This window comes from Phalaenopsis equestris, unplaced genomic scaffold (assembly GCF_001263595.1).
Source record: "Phalaenopsis equestris unplaced genomic scaffold, ASM126359v1 Scaffold000251, whole genome shotgun sequence".
Classification (NCBI taxonomy): Eukaryota; Viridiplantae; Streptophyta; class Magnoliopsida; order Asparagales; family Orchidaceae; genus Phalaenopsis; species Phalaenopsis equestris.
This window is the reverse complement of record NW_018164693.1, coordinates 1,810,069-1,832,219: the sequence shown is the minus strand read 5'-3', so window position 1 is coordinate 1,832,219 and position 22,151 is coordinate 1,810,069. Positions and strand designations below refer to the sequence as shown.

The 22,151-nt window shown below is 36.6% G+C and overlaps 2 protein-coding genes and 1 pseudogene across 2 annotated transcripts; all 3 read left to right on the top strand.

Annotated features, from left to right (window-relative positions):
- Positions 1 to 1,285: 1,285 nt before the first annotated feature.
- On the top strand, positions 1,286 to 8,561 carry LOC110024292 (glucan endo-1,3-beta-glucosidase 8-like). The gene is made up of 4 exons (XM_020724170.1): positions 1,286 to 1,627; positions 1,959 to 2,769; positions 6,672 to 7,060; positions 7,390 to 8,561. The coding sequence occupies exons 1-4, from the start codon at positions 1,296 to 1,298 to the stop codon at positions 8,501 to 8,503; spliced, it is 2,646 nt and encodes an 881-aa protein (XP_020579829.1). The 5' UTR covers positions 1,286 to 1,295; the 3' UTR covers positions 8,504 to 8,561.
- Positions 8,562 to 9,036: 475 nt separating this feature from the next.
- LOC110024291 lies at positions 9,037 to 16,011 on the top strand (annotated as a pseudogene).
- Positions 16,012 to 18,318: 2,307 nt separating this feature from the next.
- On the top strand, positions 18,319 to 20,068 carry LOC110024320 (glucan endo-1,3-beta-glucosidase 8-like). The gene is given in 2 exon segments (XM_020724215.1): positions 18,319 to 18,622; positions 18,949 to 20,068. Coding segments are annotated over 2 exon segments (1,353 nt in total). The 5' UTR covers positions 18,319 to 18,380; the 3' UTR covers positions 20,060 to 20,068.
- The last annotated feature ends 2,083 nt before the right edge of the window (positions 20,069 to 22,151 follow it).

Here is a 22,151-nt window from a genome sequence, read left to right as displayed (position 1 = left end):
TGTCGGTCGGATGTTCAGGCAACTGTCATTGTTTGTTCTGTTCGTGTGATGAATCTAGCTGAATCTGTCATGCGAGAATTTTATCGAGACACCCTTTGAACAGGTCGTTGGATATTGCCTAGTATGAGAATCAGTTGTCACCCAACTAGCACGAGTCGAGCAGCCAGAGGTGGAACATTAGGTTTTTCCTGGTTGGCCCTCACCCGCTACATCCTCTTCCTTGCGGTTGTTGGATTTTTTTGATACAATTATAAATTACAAGAATAGTAAAGAATGACAGTAGTATGCATGATAATGATGGTTGGACGAGAATAATTAGACATTATAAATCAAGCAACAACCATAAAACAAAAATATTAGGTTAGCGACAATTAGGTTCCAATTCAAGCAATTATAATCAGACGACAATAGTTTGTCAACAATAATTATTGAAAATGATCTTCTTCGATGATCGTCGACCAAAAACTAGAATTTTTGAATCTATAAGATCTCTTCAAATCCAACTCAAGGACTCCTTTCATAGAGAATGAAGTCTACTTAAAATATTTTAATATAATTATAATAATTTTAGTTAAAATTACCAAATTAATCAATTATAAAGCACATATTAATTATTTTACTCGCACATTATTCCTTTAGCATTTAAGTATGCTAAGGGCCCCATATTTGAGTGACATTTGGCTATTAATATATTTTCTCAATCAAAAGCAAAATTGGACCACAAAAACAATCATAAATAGACATTTACATGAATTTAAAATACACCTAATTTTTAAGTTTTGAAAAGTACAAATTTTAAGATCTTGAAATTTCGATAAATGTTATATTATTTATACAGTTAATATTTAATTACAATTATATCTTTTTTCTCATATATAAATATTAATCTTATATTCTTATACATACAAAAATCTGTATTTTAAGTTAAAAAAATTAACAGAGCGATATCTTTTTTTGTGATTTTGTTGATATAAATGGAAAGAATAATTTTTTTTTAATATAAACATATAAAAATTAAATGGCACACATGTAAATATTTTTTTAAGAATATTATGTCGGCACGTGAAATAAGAATTAAAAAAAAAAAAAAATAGTCGTGGTCTTCTTTCACTGACCGTTACCGAAGGTTTCGCCCTTTTTTTACCCCCACGACTTGCGTCCAAATACCCATCTTTCTTCCTTTCTTTTATCTAATCTAGTCCTCAAATTGCGTCATCCTCGTCGTTAAGCATCTGCCCCTTTTCCTTGTGTTCTTTTCCTCCTCTCCCTTGAATTTGATCCCTTTTTCAGAAGCAATGAGGCTCTGCGGATTGTTCTCAGGGGTTTTATTGATCTGGCTGTATTTTCCGATTGGGGAAGGAGCTATTGGGGTTAATTGGGGGACCATGGCGATTCGTCCATTGCCGCCGAAGATTGTTGCTCAGATGTTGCAGGACAACGGGATTGGAAAAGTTAAACTTTTTGATGCGGATGAGAACACCCTGAAAGCGCTTGTCGGAAGTGATATTGACGTAATGGTGGCGATACCAAACAATATGCTTGCAATCATGAACGACTACGATGCTGCTCAGCACTGGGTAGAGAAGAATGTTTCTCGCTATATGTTTGATGGAGGAGTCAATATCAAGTGAGTCTTTTTGTTTCCTGTCCTGTTTTTCTTTGTTACGATTCCTCGTCTGCTGGAGTAAAAAGTTGGGTCCTTTTTGTATGTTTGCTTTTTGTGATTTTGCCTTTTTGCCCAGTTTTTGTCATATTCCTTTGTTGAATCTTCTTATTAAAACATGTTTTTTCCTTTCCCCCCCCCCATCAAATTTGTGTCTTTGAATCTGTTTAATCAGCAAAATTCAGAGTTTTTATTGAATGTTTACGCAGTCTGATATCCCTGATATTTAAAATAAGCATTTTTCTTCTTTGTAGCTACTCGCCATAACAGCATATTTATGTCTTCGTCCTTACAGATATGTTGCCGTCGGCAACGAGCCTTTCCTCGCCGCCTATAATGGTTCATTCATCAACACCACTTTCCCCGCACTACAAAATATTCAGAATGCCCTTAATGAAGCTGGCTATGGAGACAAAATCAAGGCCACCGTCCCCCTCAACGCCGACGTCTACAACTCCCCATCATCCAACCCGGTCCCCTCCACCGGCCGGTTCCGCTCCGATATCAGTGATATCATGACCCAAATCGTCCATTTCTTCAAGCAGAACAACGCATCGTTCACCGTAAATATCTATCCTTTCCTGAGCTTATATGCCAATAAAGACTTCCCCTTTGATTACGCCTTCTTCGAAGGCACGGGCAAGCCCATCGTCGACAATGGCATACAATACACCAATGTCTTCGATGCCAACTTCGACACCCTTGTCTCAGCCTTGAAGGCCGCTGGAGTTCCCGACCTACCCATCATAGTGGGAGAGGTGGGATGGCCTACTGATGGAGACATAAACGCCAATAATAACTATGCCCAGAGGTTCTATAACGGGCTTCTTCCCCGTTTAGCTCGCAAGCAAGGGACGCCGCTGCGACCAAATGTGGACATAGATGTTTATCTCTTCGGCCTCATTGATGAAGATGCAAAGAGCATAGATCCAGGGAACTTTGAGAGGCACTGGGGGATCTTCCACTACGATGGGCAGCCAAAGTTTGCCATGGATCTCTCCGGTCAGCAGCCGCCGACCAAGTTGCTTATCGCCGCCAAGAATGTGAAGTACTTGCCGCAGAAGTGGTGTGTATTGAATCCTGAAGTGAGTAACTTGGACAAGCTTGCATACTGATAAGTGCAATTTCATCATTCAGATTGATTCGCCTGCGAGTTGTAGAGCTTTTAGTTTGCCATTGTTGTTAATGTTTATGTTGATTTCACTTTATGTGCTCATGTTTTAGGAGTTGGAAGATGATTTGTTTGATTTTTTTTATAGATATGTTGTTATGTCATATAGAGTTTAGATTAGTTTGTTGTTGTGGTTTAATGATATTCTTCATTTAGTTTCAGCTTTGAGATGTTGAATTTTTTATCATTCTTTTATGAGAAGTGGTTGTTGAACTCTCAAGGGGCTGCTTTGCAGTAGGTATAATTGTTTGTAAATGTAGTTAAAGAATTATTGTGAGCAAAATGTTTTTTTTTTTGTGAGTATCTTGTATATATATAAGTTAAGTGATGATTTTTTAACGGCTACCATAATTTAGAGATTTGACTGTAAATATTACTTCCCATCCATGTAAAAAATATATATATGATAAATTCATATAGAAGAACCTGTGATCCATAATTTCTATTTTTATTTTTGTTTTGTAAGTATTGTATCCATAATTTCTATTCTTATTTAAAGAAGGTTGGAATAATTTTGATTCTGTGATAAATTCATATAGAAGAACCTGTGATCATATCAGCTCCAGAGTTCATTCTGAATTATATATGGATGGATCTCATTGAAGCTTTTGAAGGTAATATACTGTGTTATGAACTTCTTAATGACTACGGAATGGAAGGTCTTTATGCTTCCATGGAGCCTGTTATGGGATCTTGAATTTAGCTCAAGTAGATACCCAGATATTTTAAGGGAAGTTTGCCAATTTTAAAACTAGTCAATTGGGTAATCTTCTGTTTCCTGTTTGCATGAATCCTTTTACTCAGGTAAAACTCACATTTAGTTTATTAAATTGCATACCTGGTACCTTGTCAATGGAAGCTTGAAAACATATAATGAAAATGATTGAATTATTTTGGTTCGGTCATTTGGTATAATATCTTTTATAAAATTGCTTCAGATGTTTCAGTGGTATGGGAAAAGTGCAGTTATCTGAGTAGCTTTTTTGAGCTCTTTTTTATTTGTGTGCTGAAACTCCATACTTAGTGGTGTTGGGGATTTTACAAATCAAGCATGGAGGCTTCTTTTGTATCCCTTGAGTCATTTTTGCATGCTTCAGTCATTTTCTCCTCTAATAATGGAGGTGATGTATCAAGGATTGATCGGAGCTCCTCTAGCAACCTGCTAAGCATTTTGTTATTTTTGAAGCTTTATGTTAGGGATCGATCAGAAAGCTCCTTCTTTTTGGTTATGTGGTGAATTTCAACGGTCATTTTTCAATCTTGTCCTTTTTGTTATGTGCTAGATATGTGGATACATAAGAATTAAGTTTTATGTATGTAAATCTTCTTAAAATTTAACGATCTCCTAAGTGGAGGTCATGATTATTTAGTTCAAAGAATTTTAGAAGGCAACAAGAGATATACAGGCTTTGTGCTTTGAGGCTAAGATGTGTCCCTCTCTTATTTCATTTCAGGATGGAGAGAATCTATTATTGCATTGCATTTTTAGTCCCACACACATAACAACCAATTCTACTCGTCGTAAGGTTGCCGCCCCACAAAAAAATTTTCTATGCGGACTCCTGACGTAGCTCTACGTGCGGATCAAGTTATTTCTAAGTTATTTTCATGTTATTTCTGAGTTATTTTTACTAATACCGAAATAACCCAGAAATACCCCAAGAATAAAAACCGCGAGTTATTTCTGGGTTATTTCGGTATTATTGAAAATAACCCAGAAATAACCTGAAAATAACTTAAGAATAACCTACGTCGCACGTAGAACTACGTCAGGAGTCCGGACAGAAAAAGCGTTTCTTCCCCACAGACAACTTCACCTCGGAGGGCATTAGATAATTTAACTACATTTAAAAACATATTATAAGTATATTAAATAATAGAGTAATATAAATTCATTTTACTTTGGTTGCCTAGTAGAATATTCACACTATTAAAAATAATGAGATTTTACATCTTAATGGATACTAAAAAATTAGCACAAGATTATATAAGAGGCCTCAAAATTGTCACATAAAATGTTAGAGACTGAAAACTAACATCTATAGAGCTTTATTCTATTTCAAATGATATAGCATGCAAGTAAAATTAAAGGTTTTATTCACACTTAAGTTGGATAAGAGGGCATTATAATATTTAAGAGAATGTTTATATTATTGCTGAATTTGAAGTTGTCCGGACGCACATCTAACTAATTGAGCGTCGTAAGGAAAAGAAAAGTAGAGAGTGCACGGTAATGAACAGTAAAATTGTGTAACATTTATTCACGAAATGATCCCTTTATTTATAGATCAGGGAACATGAAATAACATCTTTGCCCTTTGTTAAATAAGGATTGTTGTATTTTTTGTTTTGTTTTAATTAGGGGTAATTTGGACTTTTTATTTTATTTACTTGTATGCCATAGTCATCCCCTATAAATGAAACTTAGGACCTATCAGAGATGTATGGTGAGAAGTGTAGAAGTTGTAACCACCGCATTTTTTTTTTCCATCTGACACTAGTGAAGTCTCCTTCCCATGGACGTAGGTGAACTAATTTAACACTGAACCTCGTAGATCTTTTATGTTAGATTGTTGTTGTGTGAATTTTTTCGTGTATTTATTGTTTTCGCATAACAGGGACAGTAGAGGGTATTTTAAGTAAGAAACATTAACAAGATTGAGAAACTGAAAAGAAGTCCACCCGAGTGTACAATTCAGACAATCTTGGCTTGTAGGGCAGTGGAGTAGTGCGAGTCTCCGGTCAGATGTCTGGGCGGCTGTCATTGTTCGTTCAATCTTTGTGATCTACCTGAATGAATCATGCGAAAATTTTGTCGAGATACCCTTTGAATAAGTCGTTGCTTATCGTCTGATACGAATTGTCACCCAACTAGCACGACTCGGGCAATCAGAGGTGGACCATTTGGTTTTCTCCTGGTGGGCCCTCACCTGCTACGTCCTCTTCCTTGCTGTTGTTGGATTTTTTTTTTCTTAAATTCATGTTTCGCACATTTTCATATACAATTATAAATTATAAGAATAGTAAAAAAATGATGACAATATGATAATGATGATTGGACGAGGGTAATTAGAAGATATCAGTCGACCAGCAACGATAAGACTAAAGTAGTTGGTTATCGACAATTCGACTCCAACATTCAAGTGACAAAGATTGAGTTCAGGCAATGATAATCAAACGACAATAATTTGATTCAATGAATGTTAAACAAAAACTAAAATTTCTGAATCTCTAAGATCTCTTCAAATTTAACTCAAGAACACCTTTCATAGAGAATGAAGTCTACTTATAAATTTTTAATATAATTATAATAATTTTGGTTAAAATAATCAAATTAATCATTTATAAAGCATATATTAATTATTTTAATCGCACATTATTCATTTAGCATTTAAGCATACTAACGAACCCATAATTGAATGACATTGGGCTAGTAATAAATTATATTTTCTCAATCAAAAGCAAAATTAGACCTCAAAAAACAATCATAAATAGACATTTACATGAATTTAAAATATGTAAAATCTTATATTCTTATTAATACAAAAAATCTGTATTTAAATTTAAGAAATTTTAAATAATATAAATGAAAACAATAAAATTTTTTTGTAAATATATAAAATTAAATGACATGCATATAAATATTTGTTTTTAGAATTTTATGTCACATCAATTTTTAACACAGTGAACTAATAATAAAATAAAAATATTTAACATAAGTGGTTCCTTAAGCCGTGCCATTACCCCGAAGATTTCGCCCTCGTTTCCTTCCCACGACTACGACTTGCGTCAAAATGCTCGTCTTTCCTTTCTCTGCTCATAGCGTCATCCTCGTAGCATCTTCCGCTTTTATTCTCCTCCCCTCCTTTTTCCGAAGCCATGAGGCTCTGCGGTTCAGAAGCCATGAGGCTCTGCGGATGGATTTTACTGACGTGGTTGTATTTTCCGATTGGGGAAGGAGCTGTCGGGGTTAATTGGGGGACCATGGCGATTCGTCCATTGCCGCCGAAGATTGTCGCTCAGATGTTGCAGGACAACGGGATTGGAAAAGTTAAACTTTTTGATGCGGATGAGAACACCCTGAAAGCGCTTGTCGGAAGTGATATTGAGGTAATGGTGGCGATTCCAAACAATATGCTTGCAATCATGAACGACTACGATGCTGCTCAGCGCTGGGTGGATAAGAATGTTTCTCGCTATATGTTTGATGGAGGAGTCAATATCAAGTGAGTCCCATCGTTTCCTGTTTTTTTTTTTTTTTAATTACGATTCCTCTTCTGCTGGAATTAAAAGTTGGAGCCTTTTTGTATGTTTGCTTTTTGCGATTTTGCCTTTTTGCCGAGTTTTTATAATATTCCTTTGTTGAATCTTCTTATTAAAACTTGTTTTTTTCCTTCCCCCATCAAATTTGTGTATTTGAATCTGTTTTATCAGCAAAAAATTAGAGTTTTTATTGAATTTTTACGCAGCCTGATATCCCTGATATCTAAAACAAGCATTTTTCTTCTTTGTAGCTACTCGCTATTACACCATGTTTCTCTCTTCCTCTTTGCAGATATGTTGCGGTCGGCAACGAGCCTTTCCTCGCCGCTTATAACGGTTCGTTCATCAACACCACTTTCCCAGCACTACAAAATATTCAGAATGCTCTTAATGAAGCTGGCTATGGAGACAAAATCAAGGCCACGGTCCCCCTCAACGCCGACGTCTACAACTCCCCATCATCCAACCCGGTCCCCTCCACCGGCCGGTTCCGCTCCGATATCAGTGATATCATGACCCAAATCGTCCATTTCTTCAAGCAGAACAACGCATCGTTCACCGTAAATATCTATCCTTTCCTGAGCTTATATGCCAATAAAGACTTCCCCTTTGATTACGCCTTCTTCGAAGGCACGGGCAAGCCCATCGTCGACAATGGCATACAATACACCAATGTCTTCGATGCCAACTTCGACACCCTTGTCTCAGCCTTGAAGGCCGCCGGAGTTCCTGACCTGCCCATCATAGTGGGAGAGGTGGGATGGCCTACTGATGGAGACATAAACGCCAATAATAACTATGCCCAGAGGTTCTATAACGGGCTTCTTCCCCGTTTAGCTCACAAGCAAGGGTCGCCGCTGCGACCAAATGTGGACATAGATGTTTATCTCTTCGGCCTCATTGATGAAGATGCAAAGAGTATAGATCCAGGGAACTTTGAGAGGCACTGGGGGATCTTCCACTACGATGGGCAGCCAAAGTTTGCCATGGATCTCTCCGGCCAGCAGCCGCCGACCAAGTTGCTCGTCGCCGCCAAGAATGTGAAGTACTTGCAGCAGAAGTGGTGTGTATTGAATCCTGAAGTGAGTGACTTGGACAAGCTTGCGGGTAACATAAACTTTGCCTGCACCTTCTCGGACTGCACTGCGCTCGGATATGGCTCCTCCTGCAATGGATTGGATACCAATGGGAATGCTTCTTATGCGTTCAATATGTATTTTCAGGCGCAGGGGCAGAATGAACTGGGCTGTGGTTTTCAGGGGCTTGGCATGGTGACAACTCAGAATCAGAGTACTGATAAGTGCAATTTCATCATTCAGATTGATTCGCCCGCTAGTTGTAGAGCTTTTAGTTTGCCATTGTTGTTAATTTTTATGTTGATTTCACTTTATGTGCTCATGTTTTAGGAGTTGGAAGATGATTTGTTTGATTTTTTTTATAGATATGTTGTTATGTTATATAGAGTTTAGATTAGTTTGTTGTTGTAGTTTAATGATATTCTTCATTCAGTTTCAGCTTTGAGAAGTTGAATTTTTTATAATTCTTTTATGAGAAGTGGTTGTTGAACTTTCAAGAGGCTGCTTTCGAGTAGGTATAATTGTTTGTAAATGTAGTTAAAGAATTATTGTGAGCAAAATGTTTTTTTTTTTTTGTGAGTATCATGTATATATATAAGTTAAATGATGATTTTTTAACGGCTACCATAATTTAGAGATTTGACCGTAAATATTACTTCCCATCCATGTAAAAAAATTTTTATGATAAATTCATATAGAAAAATCTGTGATCCATAATTTCTATTTTTTTTTTTTTGTAAGTAATGTATCCATAATTTCTATTTTTATTTAAAGAAGGTTGGAATAATTTTGATTCTCTGATATATTCATATAGAAAAACCTGTGATCTTATCAGCTCCAGAGTTCATTCTGAATTAATATGGATGGATCTCATTGATGCTTTTGAAGGTAATATACTGTGCTATGCACTTCTTAATGACTACGGAATGGAAGGTCTTTATGCTTCCATGGCGCCTATTATGGGATCTTGAATTTAGCTTAATTAAATACCCAGATATTTGAAGGGAAGTTTGCCAATTTTAAAACTAGTTAATTGGGTAATCTACTGTTCCCTGTTTGCATGAATCCTTTTACTCAAGTAAAACTCACATTTAGTTTATTATGAAAAATTTTAAAATTGCATACTTGAAACCTTGTCGAAGGAAGCTTGAAAACATATAATGAAAATGATTGAATTATTTGGTTCGGTCATTTGGTATAATATTTTTTATAAAATTGCTTCAGATGTTTCAGTGGTATGGGAAAAGTGCAGTTGTCTGAGTAGCTTTTTTGAGCTCTTTTTTATTTGTGTGCTGAAACTCCATACTTAGTGGTGTTGGGGATTTTACAAATCAAGCATGGAGGCTTCTTTTGTATCCCTTGAGTCATTTTTGCATGCTTCAGTCATTTTCTCCTCTAATAATGGCGGTGATGTATCAAGGATTGATTGGTGCTCCTCTAGCAACCTGCTTAGCATTTTGTTATTTTTGAAGCTTTATGTTAGGGATAAATCAGAAAGCTACTACTTTTTGTTATGTGGTGGATTACAACAGTCATTTTTCAATCCTGTCCTTTTTGTTGTGTTAGATATGTGGATACATAAGAATTAAGTGGTATGTATGTAGATCTTCCTATAATTTAACGTTCTCCTAAGTGGAGGTCATGATTGTCTAGTTCAAAGAATTTAAGAAGGCAACAAGTGTTGTACAGGCTTTGTGCTCTGAGGCTAAGGTGTGTCTCTCTCTTATTTCATTTTAGGATGTAGAGAATTTATTATTGCATTGCATTTTTTCGTTATATTTTTCTTAGTTAGCAGCACATGCATTTGTTCCACACCGGACTGATTGAGACATCACAACTATAGCCAAATTTATAAATGGTTTTTAACTCTATAGAATTCAGTGACATGTTTTCATATCTTCCTTTATTTTATTTTTAGATTCCTGCTCTTGTGCTTCATTGAAGGAAGTAATGTGGAGTAATCTTTTTACCTTGAGCTTAACAAAGTATAACATCTGAATGCTTGTGCTTCATATTTTTAGATTCCTGCTCTTGTGCTTCATCAGAATGCTCGGTCATAAGGCATGTTTTGGTTGCAAGTTTTTGAGGTGTTCTTTCATATAAACTCATGCGATTCATCCTCATTTTGTGTTATCATTTCAGCATTTGGGCAAATTGGATGCGCGAAAAGGAAGTATAACTTTTCGTAGAAAAAATGGGATGGTACAACAGCAACAAAGCCTTAATCCCACTACGTGGGGTCGGCTAAATGAATCCTTTTTGTCCATTGTGCCCTATTTAGTGTCATATTTTCATTTAGTTCTAGTAAATTAAAATCATTTTTTATACAATAAGCCCAAGTCTTCCTAGGTCTACATCTGCCTAGGAAATGTGAAAATTGAAAGTTTAGGGGTTATGTATGTAAATGCAGGGAATTGCTTATTCTTGTAAGTTTCCACACTATTTTATGTCCTATGAAAGATTTGGGCTTGAAATTCAGGTATTAGTTGGGTAAATATGTGCAGGATCAGATGTTATGAATATAAGGATGTCACTCCTCTCCTTCTTACTACTCCTGCTTTCTAATTAGTAAAATTCTTTAACTTGTGAAGAGATTCTTACCTAGTTAATTTTCTCCTCGATTAAGCTCTTTGATAAGCATGAATCTTTGCTGTTTTAATTGTAAGTTATGAAAAAATAGCTACCTTGTCTATATATGAGTAATTAGGATGTCACTCCTCTTCTTCATCACACTTTTATCATCAATCTAGAGCAAGTTTTGGTCTAGTGTAGATCAATTTGCTGGACAGTTTGATACAAATTCAGCATTAAACTTGATGTAATTCATCTTCTTGCAGGTTCTTAAGTCCTGCAGATTCTTAAATACCATTTGCCATCTGTTTTGCTTTAAGTGGAGTGGGAAGATGGGATTTTTAAAGGTCTTCGTACTCTGCGATATCTGATTTGCTTTCCTAGCTATCTCTAATCGTTGTTGCACTTCTTCATGTCTTTTTGTCTCCAACAGAGGCCTTGGGAGCTTTGTGGTAACAGGATTTGATCTGCATCATGCCAAACAGCCAAAATGACAACTTTGAATCCCATAGAATCTTAAATCTAACTCAGAGAGCCAAATTTCAGGCTCTACAGAACATACTAGTATTTACGAACAATCATGAAGATTAGTGATATGTGAAGATTTCCCTTTAAAAGTTGGCCAAAAAAATTAGGAGTTTTCTCTGCTGAAGCTGTAGTCCCCTCCGCCGGCTCCGATATCAGCGATATCATGACCCAAATCCTCCATTTCTTCAAGCCATTTCTTCAAGCGGAACAACGCATCGTTCACCGTAAATATCTATCCTTTCCTGAGCTTATATGCCAATAAAGACTTCCCCTTTGATTACGCCTTCTTCGAAGGCACGGGCAAGCCCGTTAGACAATGGCATACAATACACCAATGTCTTCGATGCCAACTTCGACACCCTTGTCTCAGCCTTGAAGGCCGCTGGAGTTGCCAGAGTTCCCGACCTGCCCATCATAGTGGAAGAGGTGGGATGGCCTACTGATGGAAACATAAACGCCAATATTAACTATGCCCAGAGGTTCTATAACGGGCTTCTTCCCCGTTTAGCTCACAAGCAAGGGTCGCCGCTGCGACCAAATGTGGACATAGATGTTTATCTCTTCGGCCTCATTGATGAAGATGCAAAGAGTATAGATCCAGGGAACTTTGAGAGGCACTGGGGGATCTTCCACTACGATGGGCAGCCAAAGTTTGCCATGGATCTCTCCGGCCAGCAGCCGCCGAACAAGTTGCTCGTCGCCGCTAAGAATGTAAAGTACTTGCTGCAGAAGTCGTGTGTATTGAATCCTGAAGTATGTGACTTGGACAAGCTTGCGGGTAACAGAAACTTTGCCTGCACCTTCTCGGACTGCACTGCGCTCGGCTATGGCTCCTCCTGCAATAGATTGGTTACCAATGGGAATGCTTTTTATGCGTTCAATATGTATTTTCAGGCGCAAGGCCAGAATGAACTGGGCGCTATGGTTTTCAGGGACTTGGTATGGTGGCAACTCAGCATCGGAGTACTGACAAGTGCAATTTCATCATTCAGATCGTTTCGCCCGCAAGTTGTAGAGCTTTTAGTTTTCCATTGTTACTAATGTTTATGTTGATTTCACTTGATGTGCTCATGTTTTAGGAGTTTGAAGATGATTTGTTTGATTTTTTTTATAGATATGTTGTTATGTTATATAGAGTTTAGATTAGTTTGTTGTTGTAGTTTAATGATATTCTTCATTTAGTTTCAGCTTTGAGAAGTTGAATTTTTTATAATTCTTTTATGAGAAGTGGTTGTTGAACTTTCAAGAGGCTGCTTTCGAGTAGGTATAATTGTTTGTGAATGTAGTTAAAGAATTATTGTGAGCAAAATGTATTTTTCTAAAATTTTATTTTTGTGAGTGTAATGTATATATTTAAATTAAATTATGATTTTTTAACGGCTACCATAAATTAGAGATTTGACTGTAAATATTACTTCCCATCCATGTAAAAAAATTTTGTATTTGTAAATGCATATGCAAAAAAATTATAGTCAAATTTAACTATATTAGCAATCTAGAAAACAAAGCTGTGGACAAATTGCCTCAAATAGTTCTGAAAATCTTAATTAGTTTTATTGTTTTTCATATTTTTATTTCAAAATAAGGAATGTGTGTAAATTCAAACGAGTTGTATGTAAATAAGGTATAAGAAGAGTTAATTATGTTTATATACTATTAGTAAATCCTAAACTGATCTCCAATAGTATATTTCATGTTCAGAAGAATGCATTTGTTGTTTTCAAATATAGTGGTACTGTTATTGTTGGTGTTGTTCCTGTCAGGAGCATCTTCATTTCATCTTTGGAGATCACACAGGTGGGTTGCTATAAAAATGTTGGAGCCATTTAAGATTTCTGAACCATTGCAGGCTCAAATGGCCTTGGTGGAATGGCAGCATCTGTTGCAGCTGAAGCTGTATTTCTTTGCATTGATGTGGTGTGACATAAAATCCAAGTATGATCTCTTCATTGGGTTTTTATGATGTTCTCTCTTTGCCTTTTAATTGTTATGTTGCATTAATAAGAAAAATGGTTCTGTTATAGTATCGGACAGATAAATTGTTCATCATGTTGGAATGAATTTGTGATGGCAACATTGAGTTGGAGAACTTTGTCTATTTGGTGAGAATCACGCATTAAGTTTTTGTAAGAAATAAAATTATAGTTTGATGTGTTTTCTCTTATCACTTACCCTTTAAGGCTTTGGCAGTATTTCTGACAAACATGGATGATCCACATTTGAGGAGGAAATTGTAAATTCTACTTTAAGGTCGTGTTAGATGATTTAAATTCTTCTAGTGAAACAATTTAGCCTTTTGCCCTTCAAATTCAGTAATATAATTTGACCTTTTGCCCCTTCTAAAATATCATTTTGCCCTTTGTGATCATAACCCGTCCCACGTTGGGTCTCAAAAGACAGTTTGCCCCCTCTGAAAAAAGAGTCTGGTTTCACTCCTGCGAGTGCCAAGTGAAAACAAATTCAATAGAAAAAATATTTGTTGATAAAATAAAATATGGTTAATTTCTAAATCTTTATCATTAGACACTAATGGGATATTTTGTTACCTAACATCATAATGCAAATTAGTCCTATTTTTGCGTGATGTCCCTCTGATGGCCTTCTTTAGAAGGATCACCTTGTACAAATCGTTAAGAGATTTGCTATTTAAAAATGCTCCTGTGTTTTCTAACCTACAAAGGTTCTGTAAAATGTTGATTGTCTTGTTTTCAATTCTAAATCTAAGTAACATGTTTGTGAAGAGATTCAGTGAAATGGCATAATAATTAACTGTGCAACACCAGCTGTATAAGTAAAATCATGTTGTATAATTTGTTTAAGATATTCTCCAGCTTATAACGAAGTTCTGCGCATGTCCTGAAGTTTTGCCTTATTGGTGTTGCTTCAGATCTTTCTACACGCGCAAGCATTGGATTATATTATACAATCTTATTTCATTACAATTAGCCTCTTTTTATTTTTGAATGATGCAGGTTCTTTTAACCATTGTTGTTGGATTGTAGGAGTTATATCTTTTTGTAAAGCACAAACAAAAAAAATGAAGTTAAATTTAACTATGATAGTAATCTTGATAAGAAAGCTGTGAAAAAATTGCCTCAACTAGATTATGAAAAATCTTCATGAGTTGTTTTGGTTAAGATTTAGATTTTTTTTGGAAGGTTTTTTACATACATAGCACGCGAAACAGAAATATTTACATATTCCACATTCGAAACACCTTATTTGCGTATTCCTTCATTCTACTTGTCCAAAGTATTTCAATTGGGCAATCAAATAGGAATCAAACAGGAAGTATCACAAGGTATATTTGCAAATTTCAGAGTACTAATAGGTTATGTATCTTTGTTTTTATTTCCATGATAGATAACATAAAATCAGAAGGAATGCTTTGATGCAAGAGAAGCAAAGAAATAAATGATAGCGGGGTTAATAGTCCCCTCATTTAGCTATGATATTATCCTGACAGAAATACCTTGGATATTCTGTGATTATTTATAACGTTTATGTTGTCAAAAATTGTTTTTCCAAATCTGAAAATATCATCGATTCAGACCCATTGGTTTTAATTCCTTTCTGGCATCTATTGATGTGATTCATCTTATGTCCTTAAAGGGATACAATCAATTTTCTTGCATTTTTCAAAGTCCTCTAAATTTTGCTCTAGAAATTTTGACTTAACATACAGTTTGGCTTAGCAATTTTGTTATATAATAAATTCAAAATTTTAATAGTTTTAAAAAGATTTTCATGATGACTTCAGGTGCTAATTCAAATGTCCCAGCAAAGGATGTTACGAATCTTAATAAGGTGGAAGCACAAGGTACTTGTCAAAAAATACTTCTATGAGTGTCATTCTCACTGATTGTTATGCTATTGTAATTTGTAATTTCAGCATCTATTTGATTCTATTGTGTCATGAAAATGAGAAAATTACCTCTTTTAAGTATTTCATTAAAGTTTTATTACTTCTGTATGTTTTATTTCAAACAACTATGGAAAGTAGCATGAGATTATTTTATGTCGGTGGTACCCATACCTTAGCTGAAATCTCTTATTTTATGGCGTTTTGTTTTTAGGACAATGCACATTGTGACTTTTTTTAGTAGTGCTGGTTTATGAAATTGAAAATGTTTTCTTATTGGCCTCAGGTGTCATTCAGAGTTTTGAATCAAGCTTTATAACCACTAACAAGCAGATTATTTTTGAAGAAAAAAGTGAAGGTTTTTTGTTTCCATTTTACTCGAATCTTACATTTACTCTAGCTTTATTGCAGATCTTTTATTTTATTAATCCTCAAAATATTTGCTTAATGCTTGGTGTTCTAAGGACTTCACTAGGGGATGAAGCCTATCCTGATTTGATGGTCATCAAAGAAAAACATGAAGTTTCTTAATTTTTAGTTGAATTCAAAACTGTCCTGTTTTTCTACGTATTCTAAATTGCAGCAGTATTTTTCATAATGTGTTAGATGCTGATCCAAGCTTTTCACCAATGGATGCCACTAATTACGACAAGATAATTGCCAGAGAATATTTGAAGGTTCTAATTTTTATTTGCTCCCAGTTCTTTTTAATGGCTTCTAGAGCTTTGGCTACTTCTTACTTAGGGTATGTTTGGGGGCGCGGCTGGACAGCTTCGCGGCACCCCGTCTCGCACTTCTGTTGTTTGGGAGCGCGGCAGAAGAACTTTGCGGCCACTGCAGGGGAGGTTTTCGCAGGGGAGGTTTTCGCATGTATTAAATTTTATTTTAATACATGACCAAAATAAAATTTAGAAAAAAGGCCATGATAACACTTGGCTTTAGTTATTGATTTGAAGAAAAAAGATAAATTATTTTACGAGCAAACTGTCAAAATAGTCCCGAGTTATTTACATATGACGTTTTAATTCCAATATTTATAGAAGTGATTGATATGTCATCAATAAATTTATCATTTGACACGAATCTTGAGGTAATTTTTTAGCAAGGAACGTCCAGAGTTGAGCACATGAAGCATTGGATCATATTATATATCAAATTTTATTTAAATTCCTTAGGTTTAATATTTTATTATTGTTTTAAAGATAATTAATCAAGATGGTTCAAATAATGAGCAAAGAGATAGAATATGTGCACTTTTAGATTCTATACATGATTTTGAATTTAATTTTACATTTTTTTTTTTTAAGCATGTGTAGCACTCAAATCCAACATCTTGAGATTATTCACTTCATTTCTAACAAATGCGCTACATATTCGAGCACACCTTCCATGTTATTTGATTATTTGATATGTCTATAGTTATATAGTGCGCCTAACATCGTTGGTTCGCACATGCATCGCATGGTTGCGGCTCGACCTTAATAAATCCCACACACACCACAATCAACTCCACTCGTCTTAACATTGCCGCCATTCCCTCGGGCAAAGTCAATCGCGCCAACATCATGAGGGCAATAGATAATTTAAGTACATTTAAAAGCATACTAGAAGTATATTAAATAATATAGTAATATAAGATAATTAAGTTCATTTTAATAAAAGACTGACTTTATCTACAATGTTCATATTATTGTTGAAGTTGAAATTGTCTGGGAGACACTCAAGTAATTGAGCGTCGCAAAGAAAAGAAAAGCAGGGAGAGCACCATAACAAACGGAAAAATTGCGTTACATTTATTCACGAATATAGCTCTTAATTTATAGGTCAGGGGACGGTGAAATTACATCTTTACCCCTAGTTAAATAGGGATTGTTGTATTTTTTGTTTTCATTTTAATTATGGGTGATTTGGTCTTTTGACTTTATTTACTAGTATGTCTCAGTTGTGTTCTATAAAAGAAACTTAAGGCTTATGAGAGATATGTAGTGAGAAGTGTAGAAGTTGCAACCCCTAGTCTTTTTTCTTTCTCCCATCCGACACCAGTGAAATTTCCATCTCCATAGACGTAGGTGAATTAGTTTAACGCTAAACTACGTAGATCCTATATGCTTAATTGTCATTGTGTGAATTTCTTTGTTTATGCATTGCTTTTGCATAAAAGGGAGTGGACAGCATGGGAGTTTTTTACGTAATGAACAATAATAAAACCGAGAGAGTGAAACGACGTCCGGTCGAGTGTACAATCCAGACAACCTTCACATGTAGGGTGGTTGAGTAGTGTGGGTCGTCGGTCGGATGTTCAGGCGACTGTCATTATTTGTTATGTTCGTGTGATGAATCGAGCTGAATCTGTCATGCGAGAATTTTGTTGAGATACCCTTTGAACAGGTCGTTGGTTATCGCCTAGTATGAGGATCAGCTGTCACCCAACTAGCACGAGTCGAGAAGCCAGAGCTGGAACATTGGGCTTTTCGATAAATGTTATCGCCTAATATGAGGATCAACTGTCATGCGAGAATTTTGTTGAGGATTTTAAATATGTAAAATTCATCTCCATCGCTGTCACTAAATTCACTGTATTTTACCCATAAAACCAAAAAGACAATGATGTGTTTTTCATATCCAATCATAAAACAGCCAGTTCTGACAAATACAAATTTTAAGATCTTGAAATTTAGATAAATGTTATATTATTTATACAGTTAATATTTAATTACAATTATATCTTTTTAATCATATCTAAATATTAATCTTATATTCTTATACATGCAAAAATCTGTATTTTAAGTTAAAAAAATTAACATAGCGATATCTTTTTTGTGATTTTGTTGATATAAATGGAAACAATTAATTTTTTTAATAAAAACTTATAAAAATTAAATGGCAAACATGTAAATATTTTTATTAAGAATATTATGTCGGCACGTGAACTAAGAAAAAAAAAATAAATAGTCGTGGTCTTGCTCCACTGACCGTTACCGAAGGTTTCGCCCTTTTTTTCCACTCCCACGACTTCATCTAAATACCCATCTTTCTTCCTTTGTTTTATCTAATCTAGCCCTCAAATCGCGTCATCCTCGTCGTTAAGCATCTGCCCCCTTTTCTTTGCGTTCTTCTCCTCCTCTCCCTTGAATTTGATCCTTTTTTTCAGAAGCAATGAGGTTCTGCGGATTGTTCTCAGGGGTTTTATTGATCTGGCTGTATTTTCCGATTGGGGAAGGAGCTATTGGGGTTAATTGGGGGACCATGGCGATTCGTCCATTGCCGCCGAAGATTGTTGCTCAGATGTTGCAGGACAACGGGATTGGAAAAGTTAAACTTTTTGATGCGGATGAGAACACCCTGAAAGCGCTTGTCGGAAGTGATATTGACGTAATGGTGGCGATACCAAACAATATGCTTGCAATCATGAACGACTACGATGCTGCTCAGCGCTGGGTGGATAAGAATGTTTCTCGCTATATGTTTGATGGAGGAGTCAATATCAAGTGAGTCTTTTTGTTTCCTGTCCTGTTTTTCTTTATTACGATTCCTCTTCTGCTGGAGTAAAAAGTTGGAGCCTTTTTGTATGTTTGCTTTTTGTGATTTTGCCTTTTTGCCAAGTTTTTGTCATATTTTTTTGTTGAATCTTCTTATTAAAACATGCTTTTTCCTTTTCCCCCATCAAATTTGTGTATTGAATCTGTTTTATCAGTAAAATTCAGAGTTTTTATTGAATGTTTACGCAGTTTGATATCCCTTATATTTAAAATAAGCATTTTTCTTCTTTGTAGCTACTCTCCATAACACCATATTTATGTCTTCCTCCTAACAGATATGTTGCCGTCGGCAACGAGCCTTTCCTCGCCGCCTATAATGGTTCATTCATCAACACCACTTTCCCCGCACTACAAAATATTCAGAATGCCCTTAATGAAGCTGGCTATGGAGACAAAATCAAGGCCACCGTCCCCCTCAACGCCGACGTCTACAACTGCCCATCATCCAACCCAGTCCCCTCCGCCGGCCGGTTCCGCTCTGATATCAGCGATATCATGACCCAAATTGTCCATTTCTTCAAGCAGAATAACGCCTCATTCATCGTAAATATCTATCCTTTCCTCAGCTTATATGCCAATAAAGACTTCCCCTTCGATTACGCCTTCTTCGAAGGCACGGGCAAGCCCGTCGTAGACAATGGCATACAATACACCAATGTCTTCGATGCCAACTTCGACACCCTTGTCTCAGCCTCGAAGGCCGCCGGAGTTCCCGACCTGCCCATCAAAGTGGGAGAGGTGGGATGGCCTACTGATGGAGACATAAATGCCAATATTAACTATGCCCAGAGGTTCTATAACGGGCTTCTTGCCCGTTTGGCTCACAACCAAGGGACGCCGCTGCGACCAAATGTGGACATAGATGTTTATCTCTTTGGCCTCATTGATGAAGATGCGAAGAGCATAGATCCAGGGAACTTTGAGAGACACTGGGGGATCTTCAACTACGACGGGCAGCCAAAGTTTGCAATGGATCTCTCCGGCCAGCAGCCGCCGACCTAGTTGGTCGCCGCCAAGAATGTGAAGTACTTGCCGCAGAAGTGGTGTGTATTGAATCCTGAAGTGAGTGACTTGGACAAGCTTGCGGGTAACATAAACTTTGCCTGCACCTTCTCGGACTGCACTGCGCTCGGCTATGGCTCCTCCTGCAATGGATTGGATACCAATGGGAATGCTTCTTATGCGTTCAATATGTATTTTCAGGCGCAGGGGCAGAATGAACTGGGCTGTGGTTTTCAGGGGCTTGGCATGGTGACAACTCAGAATCAGAGTACTGATAAGTGCAATTTCATCATTCAGATTGATTCGCCTGCGAGTTGTAGAGCTTTTAGTTTGCCATTGTTGTTAATGTTTATGTTGATTTCACTTTATGTGCTCATGTTTTAGGAGTTGGAAGATGATTTGTTTGATTTTTTTTATAGATATGTTGTTATGTCATATAGAGTTTAGATTAGTTTGTTGTTGTGGTTTAATGATATTCTTCATTTAGTTTCAGCTTTGAGATGTTGAATTTTTTATCATTCTTTTATGAGAAGTGGTTGTTGAACTCTCAAGGGGCTGCTTTGCAGTAGGTATAATTGTTTGTAAATGTAGTTAAAGAATTATTGTGAGCAAAATGTTTTTTTTTTTGTGAGTATCTTGTATATATATAAGTTAAGTGATGATTTTTTAACGGCTACCATAATTTAGAGATTTGACTGTAAATATTACTTCCCATCCATGTAAAAAATATATATATGATAAATTCATATAGAAGAACCTGTGATCCATAATTTCTATTTTTATTTTTGTTTTGTAAGTATTGTATCCATAATTTCTATTCTTATTTAAAGAAGGTTGGAATAATTTTGATTCTGTGATAAATTCATATAGAAGAACCTGTGATCATATCAGCTCCAGAGTTCATTCTGAATTATATATGGATGGATCTCATTGAAGCTTTTGAAGGTATGCTTTTGAAGGTAATATACTGTGCTATGCACTTCTTAATGACTACGGAATGGAAGGTCTTTATGCTTCCATTGAGCCTGTTATGGGATCTTGAATTTAGCTTAATTAAATACCCAGATATTTGAAGGGAAGTTTGCCAATTTTAAAACTAGTTAATTGGGTAATCTACTGTTTCCTGTTTGCATGAATCCTTTTACTCAAGTAAACCTCACATTTAGTTTATTAATGTTATTTTGACCTCCAATTATTGAACACTTTTGTAATGTAATACCGCTCACCTACCACATCTCACCGACCGCTCGCCTACCTCCCACCTATCACTCTTTTGCTTCTATAAATAGAGAGGGTGTGAAGCGTAGGAGAGCAAGGGAATAGATCTTAAGCTACCACAAAGGAGGAGAGAATAGCTAGAGAGCTAGAGAGGATGAGAGCACCTTGAGGCCTTGTATCAAAGTGTCACTTGAGAGAGAGGCCATAGAAGGAAGATGAGGGCTCGTCTCTATGTATAAGCTATGTATTCTCCATTTCTTTTGCCTTCGTGAACTATTTAATTGATTCCCTCTCGTGGATGTAGATTCATTTTGATCGAACCACGTAAACGATCTGTGTTTGCTTGTGTTCTTTGCGTCTTATTTCTATGTCAGGAAGTACATATCTCACAACAATTGGTGTCGTCTGTGGGAAGATCCATACTTCTTGGCTAGAGGTGTCCGTGTAAAGGTGTTCGCAGCCAGCGACGAAGAAGAGGAGTTCGACATTCAACCAGAGGAGCAAGCGGATCGCGTCGCAGGCAGTCGAATCGCGACAGATTCTGTGAGCAGTGGAAGCTTTGATCGACTGGATTCGCAACGCAAGTTGTGTGGTTCGGCGAGACGGAGGAGGAACATTCCGCGAGCGAGAGCCGAAAATTTGCGACAGGGCTGCCAACAAAGGATTTCGGAGCAGGAGTTCAGTCTTGCGAGCAGTTCGGCCAGAGGGAAGAGGCGGAGATCGTGCAGAGAAGGATTTGTGGAGTTCCCTGTTCGGGAGTTCGCGAAGCAGGAGGACCTAAGCAGTTTGGCGAGGCGCGGCGGCTCTAGAGAGACAGTTATTCTCGTGCGAGAGGCAGAGGAGGAATTCCTGATTTGTTCCGCTGGACGCAGAGGAGTGCCTGCGGGAAGGAGGCGCGAACACATAACAGGAAGTTTTCTCCGGTGAACAGGTGTGAACTCTGCCAGAAGGGATCGAAGCTCTCCGTTTGGTTGGCGAAGGCAGTGAAGTTCACATGGAGAATATAAGAAATTTGGTGAGAATTTCTTGGACAGCAAGGCGTTAAAAGGCAGGTTTAGGCTGAAAACTTTTGATTGCTATACAATAGTACAACATTTTGGTGATTTCAGCGTAGTTCTTGGAAGGGCAGTAGGTAGAATTCATTTGAAGAAATCCTAGCCACAACAATGAGTTCTGTCAAATTCGATATTGAGAAATTCAACGGGAAGAACAAATTCGGCCTATGGAGAGTAAAGATGAGACCTCTATTGGTTCAGCA